This window comes from Salvelinus namaycush, chromosome 10, assembly GCF_016432855.1.
Source record: "Salvelinus namaycush isolate Seneca chromosome 10, SaNama_1.0, whole genome shotgun sequence".
Taxonomy (NCBI): domain Eukaryota; kingdom Metazoa; phylum Chordata; class Actinopteri; order Salmoniformes; family Salmonidae; genus Salvelinus; species Salvelinus namaycush.
Genome location: NC_052316.1, coordinates 39,331,574 through 39,341,573, shown reverse-complemented (window position 1 = coordinate 39,341,573; position 10,000 = coordinate 39,331,574). Strand labels below are relative to the sequence as shown.

Genomic DNA, 10,000 nt, shown 5'->3' with positions numbered 1-10,000 from the left:
CACTGTTAGGGCTGTAGTCTGGCTTTGTCCCAGATTAGCCTGCAATAATTACCAGTGAAAACCTTCAAAAATAGCCTTTATCTGAGAAATCTGTGCTATTAAGAATAGCCATGTTTACAGTGGCTTTCTGCTACTCTCCCAATACAGCAGAAAGCCATTTCTTCAAGAGTTTATTTCAAATGATAACTAATAAGAGATCAGGGGCCCAATGCAAAAACTGGATTTTCACACAAGGTACTTTTTATTCCCCTGCTACTCAGACAGACTTGCAAATTACTTGGACTTAATTGTGTTTCAAGTGCTTTCAAGAAACCAAAGAATGCCACCAAGAAAGAAAAAACCGAAAGAAAGTTCTGAATATCCAACTCTACACAACACACGCACTCCCTCGATCACACACTTCCCAGCATGCACCAAACACTCCCAGCATGCAGAGAGAGAGAGAGAGAGAGAGAGAGAGAGAGAGAGAGAGAGAGAGAGAGAGAGAGAGAGAGAGAGAGAGAGAGAGAGAGAGAGAGAGAGAGAGAGAGAGAGAGAGAGAGAGAGAGAGAGAGAGAGAGAGAGAGAGAGAGAGAGAGAGAGAGAGAGAGAGAGAGAGAGAGAGAGAGAGAGAGAGAGAGAGAGAGAGAGAGAGAGAGAGAGTTTTTTGAGTTTTAAATCATCTTTATTGGGTCTGGGAGCCCACCACACAATAAATACTCATACAAAACCACAGTTACACATCAATTAAAAACACAACTCCAACTCCTCCTCCACAGTAACTAAACACAACAGCCTCTGAATACCCCATATACTCAAAAACAGATCAATATTGTTGATAAGTTTATAATAGGCAAACTCAACCCTTAGTCTCGCTGCCACCATTCCCTCCAGCATTCCCACCACATCCACAGACCCTTGTCCCCGAATACTGTTCTTTCGGGTCTTCCATATCGCTAATTTTGCTGCCCCTAACACAAAATTAAGCAACACAACGACACCCTTTTGACTGAACCTGTACTTTGGCCCAAATATATACAGTTGGGAGGAGAAAACCTCTCCCAACGTTGAGAACCAGTCAGTGATCAGGTCAATCATCCCGACCAACCTGGGACACAGTAAAAACAGGTGTGCCAGAGTTTCAGACTCTGCACAGAATGGACACCCTTCCCCAACAGTAGGGTCCAGGTGTACCAGATGCATGTTAGTGGCTATAGCTCCATGTATGATCCTCCATTGGAGGTCAGCTGTCCTCTTATCAATCGGCAGTTTATATAATGATCGCCAACAGCCTTTTGGGGAAGCACCTGGACCAAGCACACCCGCCCACCTCGTCGATTTTACCCCTTCCAGGGAAGAGGCATGGGACACCTTTACACATATTCTGTACATGGCCTTCTTTCCCACCTCCTTGAAATCCCCCAGCTCCGGGGTATCGAAGGAAAGCAGCATCCCCACGTCCTCCTCAAATGCCCCCACCGCAGCACTAACAATCAGTGCAGGGAACACATAATCCAGACCCTCCTTCCACCGATCAGAATTGGAAATGTCAGTCACATACTGACGATGAAGAACTGGCAAAGAGTCACAGACCTCAGCGACGACCTTCCTCAGTAGGCGAGATGATCGGATCCCCGCTCTTTCTCCCAGCTCCTCCAACGATCTGCTCCTGCTCTGCATCAGATGACCCAGCTTGGTGCACCCGACACCTAACAGGCATGAACGCAGGCTGGCTGAACCCAGAGCACTGGACTGGATGGCAGTGTTATAAAAAAGAGGCTCTTCAAAAAGCCACATCCCTGGTAGCGTGCCGGCCTTACGGGACTTGACCAGAACCCTCCAAGCCTGCATAGCAGACTCATAGAATGGAGTCAGGCCATTCAACTCACCCCCCTCCAGCTTTAAGAGGAAAAGGTGCTTGTCTAAGCCCAAACAGCCTGCTCTCCTCATCAGTGCGTAGGCTGTGTCGACCCAGCTAGAACCGTCACTGTACAACAGTCTCTGGGCTGCTTGAAGCCGGAAAGCCATGATCCTAGAGGAAATGTCCACCAGGCCTTGCCCCCCCTCGTGCAGTGGCAGGTACAAAGCTGCAGCCTTGATCCAGTGTTGTCCAGACCAGAAGAAATTGACAAGGGTCCTCTGAAGCTCTTGTATCAGACCCTTTGGTGGCTGCAAAATCATTAGTCTGTGCCACAGGGTAGAGGCAGCAAGATTATTAATTACCAGTACCCTTCCCCTATAAGACAACTGGGGTAGCACCCATTTCCATCTTGACAGTCTGGCACACACTTTCTCCACTACACCCTCCCAGTTCTTTTTCTGAAAGACATCAGAGCCTAGAAAAACACCCAATGTCTTCATCCCATCTCTGCCCCACTGAAGCCCCCCTGGTAACCGTGGAGCGGACCCTATCTGAAGCTGACCTGCCCACAGCGCTTCACTCTTTCCCCAATTGACTCTAGCTGAGGAGGCACCCTCATACACCATTAAAGCGTCTGAGAGAACCTTAACATCCTCAGCCCCTGTAATAAAAACTGTCACATCATCTGCATACGCAGACAGTGCTATCGTGGGACCCTTCATTACACCTGGCACAGAGAAACCAGTAAGCTTCGCTCTTAAAAAACAAAGCATTGGTTCAATCGCCAGACTATATAACTGCCCTGAAATTGGGCATCCCTGCCTGATACCCCTTTGGACAGGGATGGGGCAACTCAAACCACCCCCCACCTTCACCATACACGAGGCCCCAGCATACAGTAAATTCATCCAAGACAAAAAAACATCCCCAAACCCAAAGGCTTTCATCGTTTTGAACAAATACTGGTGGTCCACTCGGTCAAAAGCCTTCTCCTGATCCAAAGAAAGTAAACCCACATTTACATCAGACAGTTTACAAATGTCTAGAACATCTCTTATCAGAAACAAGTTGTCAACAATTGAGCGATCAGGTACACAGTAGGACTGGTCCTTGTGGACCAACAATCCCAGATACTCTTTCAACCTGTTTGAGAGACATTTTGAAACTATTTTATATTCTGCACACAGCAAAGCAACAGGTCTCCAATTTTTTATGAGAGCCAAATCCCCCTTTTTTGGCAACAGTGAAAGCACCGCACGTTGACAGGATACAGGAAGAGAACCCTCATGAAAAGATTCACACACCACTTCATAAAAATCCTCCCCAATAGACCCCCAAAAGTGCTTATAGAACTCAGATGGTAAACCATCAATGCCAGGAGCTCGGCCTGTTGAGAGCTGCATAACTGCTGTGGACAGCTCTTGCAGTGTAATGTCAGAGTCCAATGCGACTCTCTGTTCAGGTCCCAATTTAGGAAGACCATGTAACAACTGTTCAGTACACAGAGAGTCACAATCCTCCGCCTTATAGAGGGCAGAGTAGAAATCCACGGCATGTTGACGCATTTCACTGTCATCCGTGGTCACCTTCCCATCAGGGAGACGAAGGCAGACCATCTGTTTACGTTGTAATTTCGACTGTCCAAGGTTAAAAAAAAAGGCACTAGGAGCATCCATATCCTTGAGGGAAGCGAAACGAGACCTAATCAAGGCACCTTTCACTCTTTCATGCAGAAACGACCTCAGTTCATGTCTCTTGTCCTGTAAGTTCATGACTAGTCCAGGGTCATTCTGAGTGAGCAGCTTCAATTCAATTGATTTGATGTCCTGTTCAAGGGCATTGATAGTCTCTTTAACTTCAATTTGAGACAAAGCAGTATACTGTTGACAAAATACTCGTATTTGGGCCTTCCCAACATCCCACCATTGTCTCAAGGACTCAAAATTCCCTTTTGTAACCCTCCATTTTTCCCAAAACAACAAAAACCTTTCACAAAACTTGACATCATGTAACAATTTAACATTAAAATACCAGTAAGGTGATGACCTTCGTGGACAGGACAAGTGAATATCAACAGTTATAATATGATGATCAGAGAAACCCACAGGAGTAATGGCACACCTTCCAACCCTACTACAGTATTGATCAGATACGTACAACCTATCTAACCTTGCTGCACTGACACGACCTTCATTCACTTTCAACCATGTGTACTGCCTAACTTTTGCATTCTTTACTCTCCACACATCAGAAAGCTCTAACTCAGTTAATAGGCCAGACAGGAAAGTGGCTGACCGCAGGTGAGGTTCTTCAGCGTTGCGATCAACAGTAAAATCCACAGTACAGTTCCAGTCCCCCCCTAAAACCATACACCCCTCTTGGTCACACTGTCTTAAGGTTTCTTTTATTTTATCAAACACAACAAGACGCTCTGTACCCTCATTAGGAGCATAAACATTCAAAAAAAATAAAAAATAAAACATAACATCCACCTTGACCAATAAAACCCGACCCTTGACAATCTCTGTTGTAGATATCACAGTCACCCCTAAACCTGAGGAAAACAAGATGGCCACCCCAGCACTGAAATTAGTACCATGACTGAGTATATGCTGCCCCTCCCACCACATTCCCCAGTCAACCTCATTATCCTCATCACTATGTGTCTCCTGTAGGAAAACTACATTAAGCCTTTTCTGTTTTATTTCTTCTAAAACCCAAGCCCTCTTATTCCTGTCCCTTCCCCCATTAATATTGAGAGAGCCCACCCTTAGTACCTCCATGTAGAAAAGAGAAAGGAAAAGCAGAAGATACCACAGAGAAACCAAAGAGAAAAAAGACACCCTATGAAGCATGATCATCATCATTATTTAAATTTTTTCTTATTAACCTGACCACGTTTCCCACCACCTTTTGCTGCTGTAACAGCAGTAACAAATTTCCTCAAGCGAAACCGCTTCTTCTCACTCAACTGGTCTAACCCCACCGTCTTCTGTAACATCACAGCTGACCTCACAAACTTATCAACCTCAAAATATTCTGCCAATTTGACAGATTTCCCAAAAGTCTGATCCAGAAACCCATTTACCTCCTCTAGATCATAAATTGAGTCCTCACCAGCTGCTGTCATATCAGAAGAGATATCCATATCCTTCTCCTGATCCTCCTCAGCTGAGGCCACAGACCACTGACTCCCCTCTACCACATCCCTTTCAACACTCCCCACTTGCACCCCATCACTCGTACCAGGCATCTCCTCCACTACCTGGGAGACTAGCCCCACCTGAACCCCATTACCCGTGGTGGGCATCTCCTCCACTACATGAGAGCCCAGCTCCACATGAACCCCATCCTGTACCCCATTACTCGTAGTGGGCATCTCCTCTACTACCTGGGAGCCTAGCTCCACATGAAACCCCTCCTGTACTCCATTACTCGTAGTGGGCATCTCCTCCACTCCCTTGGAGTCTAGCTCCACATGAACCCCCTCCTGTACTCCATTACTCGTAGTGGGCATCTCCTCCACTACCTGGGAGATTAGCTCCACATGAACCCCCTCCTGTACTCCATTACTCGTAGTGGGCATCTCCTCCACTACCTGGGAGATTAGCACCACATGAACCCCCTCCTGTACTCCATTACTCGTAGTGGGCATCTCCTCCACTACCTGTGAGATTAGCACCACATGAACCCCCTCCTGTACTCCATTACTCGTAGTGGGCATCTCCTCCACTACCTGGGAGATTAACTCCATATGAACCCCCTCCTGTGCCCCAGTACTCGTACTGGGCACCTCCTCACCAGTCTGAGGAACTGGCTCTTCAGATCCATCCTTACCTTCTACAACAATATTTTTCTGCTGCATAACATCTCCCTCTAATACAAGTTGCAAACTCGTGGCCTCAACACGGATAACTTGTTCCTCGGCAACAGGTGCTTGTGGCTGCTCAACCACTGTCAGCCCACCTCTCCCTACATCAGTGGGCCCAGGCGTTACGGTGACCACCTGCGCCCCTCCCTCTGCCTTCTCCCTTTTCGGGCAAGCATGTCGCTTATGGCCAACATCCCCACACTCAAAACACCGTTGACTACCCGTACTAGCATACGCCATATACATTCTATTGTCATACTTGACTTTAAACGATATCTCTAAAGTCTGCTCCGGTGAGTCCAAAAACATAAACACCTGTCGCCGAAACGACATAACCTGTTTCAACGCCGGGTGTTTGCAACCCAACGGAACAACCTTAATTGAGCTTGCAAACTTCCCAAAGCGCAATAACTCGCGCTCCAATAGCTCATTTGGAATAAACGGTGGTACATTTGAAATCGTTACCCTTGTTGACGGAGAAAAAAGCGGGGTAACTTGAATAAACATTCCCTTAAGAAGTACGCCCTGCTCAACCATACGATCAACAAGGCGCTCTTCCTTAAGAAATACCACCATCGCTTTATTCATCCGTGACGCATAAGCAACATTATCGTATCCTACCTTCTCTCCTACGGCGACCAGAAACTCCTCCACCGTGACAGTAGCTTCAGTAACACACCTAAAGCCGTGCCGAAGTGACAGGGACGGCATTCCAATTCTGGAAGCCATCCCCGCCAAAATCAAGGTAATTTCGATACGAAAAAAACCAAATACTTAATTCTACCACACAAAAAAAATATATAATAATCTTAATCATGCACAGAAGAAACCAAAGAATGCCACCAAGAAAGAAAAAACCGAAAGAAAGTTCTGAATATCCAACTCTACACAACACACGCACTCCCTCGATCACACACTTCCCAGCATGCACCAAACACTCCCAGCATGCAGAGAGAGAGAGAGAGAGAGAGAGAGAGAGAGAGAGAGAGAGAGAGAGAGAGAGAGAGAGAGAGAGAGAGAGAGAGAGAGAGAGAGAGAGAGAGAGAGAGAGAGAGAGAGAGAGAGAGAGAGAGAGAGAGAGAGAGAGAGAGAGAGAGAGAGAGAGAGAGAGAGAGAGAGAGAGAGAGAGAGAGAGAGAGAGAGAGAGAGAGATGTTTGAGTACTTCTGGCTGTGGAGAATGGATTGAGGCCTTAGTGGAGCCTGCATGTGGTGACAAAACAGATATCTGAGAAACAGTGTTACACGCACGCACGCACGCACGCACACGCACACACACACACACACATTCACACACACATTCACATACACCCTGATCTTACTCACCATGCCTGTCTCTCCCTCTTCAGATGGTACTACATAGTGGTGGTTCCTGTCACACCAGCCACACTACGTAGGTGGGAGAACCCTGAAGATATGGACCTGGATGAGGTGCGTGTGTGTGTGTGCGTGCGTCAACAGCACTTCCTCTGGGCACAGACCAAAAAACAGCACTGTCTTCCATAGCAACATTACATTTGTAGCATCTTTTGTCTCTGCCCCCCTCCCCTCCTCTCTGATTACAGTATTCTCAGCTTTCAGTATACATGTAAATCGTCCTTTATGCGCTTAACAGTCTGGTTTCTCTGTGCAAGATGGTGATTTCCGTTTAAACAATACACTTTACATTATTATTTCAAGTTCTTGAGTTCTTGAGACACTTAAAACACTCCTAAAAAGCTGCTATAGCATTTTTTGTTTTGCGTTATTAATGTGGACCTTTTGGGTTTCAATACCTTCTTATGCTTTGTCATGAGTTAGCTTTCTCTCAATCTACTGTCGTCTGCAGAAAAAAGACGGCAGCCTCTTGAACATCCAAAAACATAAGAGCGTGTTAAATGAATATACCTGGATACAAACAAAGCATATTGAGACAGCAAGATATGCTTTCTCATTGTCAAAGACTTTTCTTTTTTTGTTGTCATCTAAATCATTGCCATTGCTGCAGTTTTATAGGCTAGAGAAATTGTGATTTCTCTAGTGGGTTGGTTAAAGTTTTATCGAGCAGCAGTGAACAAGGTTATAGGGGTGGTATACATAAAAATGTAATGTTGACTTTCTAGGAATCTGTAGTATGCCTCAGACATTCTCTCCGAGTACATCCTCTCCCCGTTGTAATACAGAGTGATGAAGAGGGATAAGGTCACATGGCCAGTTTACATCACAATGTAATATGGACTTTCCAGGAACTGTGGAATTGTAGAACGTCTCAAGCATCATATCCCAGCGTTTTCAAAGGGACGATGGTCATTCGGTTAGTCTGTTTATTGTGCTAGCTTGACCATGAAGTGCTTGCAGTGCAGTAGCCGCTGGAAAGAGTTGAGACAGAAACAGACAAACAGACAGAGATAGATAGAGGCAGATAGACATCGTAAGATGCCCACTGAAGAGTCAATCTACAGACAATCTACAGACAATCTACAGACACACACATCTACCCCAGTTCTCCATCGGAGGTAGTAAATTAATTATCCCTCACACACACAGATGGGAACACACACAAATGGGAACACACACACACAGGAATAAACTTGCGTGTGCACACATACACACACACACACACACACACACACACACACACACACACACACACACACACACACACACACACACACACACACACACACAGGAAGACACACACGCACCAGAGGCTATGTAATTAAGCTGTGATCACCACAGCTGCAGGTCAGAGAGAGGTGAGAGTGGTGAGAGAGGAGCAGTTATTTTACAGTCTGTCTGACTGCAGGACCAAGGTGTTATAAAACTTTAACTACTCTATGCTTTATTTGCAGTATGAGATTGTAACCCACCTGTGAGCCTAGAAGCACAATTAATTGTAGCCTATGGACACAGTTTATGAGCTTAATGTGTACTATATAACTGAGTATTTACTGTCTATATACAATAGAACACAACTTTATTATCGATTTGTCCAGTTTGGGGTTAAGAACCTTGCTAAAGGGCACAACATTACGAGATTGTGTGTCTTTGAGTCTAAGCTTGCATCCCAATTAGCACCCTATTCCCTACATAGTATACTGGGTGGGCCCTAGTCAAAAGTAGTGCACTATTTAGGAAATAGGGTGCCATTTGGGCTGCAGCTAAGTAATCTCTGTGACGTCATGTCAGCTCCTGGAGGCTAGTTCTGACCAGAGCCTGAGAAGGAGGAGACAGACCCAAGAGTTCCTCAGACCCTACATCGCGGCCAAGATGGACACTCTGCCAGACACCTTCACTCTAGGAGACGAGAAGAAGTACAACGGCTTCTACAACAAGCCTCTACCGGGACAGCAGCAGTACCTCTGTTTCGTCCTGGCTGCCCTCAAAGACCACGAGTCTGTAAGTAACAACCACTACTCCTCATCTATTCTGTATATATACTGTAGTCCTGTCACAAACACAACTTCCATACATTATCACTATCCCCCAGATACATGTATATCCCATGTAGAGTCAAACTGAACATACTAGTACTGTTAGTACTACTGTAGTGATTTATGTCATATGTTGACTCAGCCATGCCTATTCTTTATTCTTTTTTCTTTTCTTTTCTTTTAATTTTTACTCCCTTTTCTCCCCAATTTTTCGTGGTATCCAATTGTTAGTAATTACTATCTTGTCTCATCGCTACAACTCCCGTACGGGCTCGGGAGAGACGAAGGTCGAAAGCCATGCGTCCTCCGAAACACAACCCAACCAAGCCGCACTGCTTCTTAACACAGCGCGCCTCCAACCCGGAAGCCAGCCGCACCAATGTGTCGGAGGAAACACCGTGCACCTGGCTCCCTTGGTTAGCGCGCACTGCGCCCGGCCCGCCACAGGAGTCGCTGGTGCGCGATGAGACAAGGATATCCCTACCGGCCAAACCCTCCCTAACCCGGACGACGCTAGGCCAATTGTGCGTCGCCCCACGGACCTCCCGGTCGCGGCCGGCTGCGACAGAGCCTGGGCGCGAACCCAGAGTCTCTGGTGGCGCAGCTAGTGCTGCGATGCAGTGCCCTAGACCACTGCACCACCCGGGAGGCCCTTGCCATGCCTATTCTACACTCAGTTCAGCCTGGCCAGTGTTTGATGTTAACACAGTCAGTTGTGGGTTGTGATATTCCTCTCGTCTCTCAGTGAGCTAGCTACAGTATGTAACAGATGGGCCAACGCTCACGCTGGGGCCGCCACACCCCAAGCTGCACGATGCAGCAGAACCATATAACTCACGTTGTGTAGTGTGTCATGGTTACGTGTGCACGTGTCACAG

At 46.5% G+C, this 10,000-nt stretch overlaps 1 protein-coding gene across 3 annotated transcripts in view; it reads left to right on the top strand.

Moving 5' to 3' along the window:
• Positions 1-10,000, top strand: part of LOC120055014 (receptor-type tyrosine-protein phosphatase F-like) — a 334,640-nt gene that overhangs the window by 266,341 nt on the left and 58,299 nt on the right. For all 3 annotated transcript variants that reach the window (XM_039002850.1, XM_039002851.1, XM_039002849.1), the window contains 2 exons: positions 7,059-7,140; positions 8,878-9,087. In XM_039002850.1, the coding sequence (XP_038858778.1) occupies positions 7,059-7,140; positions 8,878-9,087 (292 nt within the window). The remainder of the gene's footprint in view (positions 1-7,058; positions 7,141-8,877; positions 9,088-10,000) is intronic.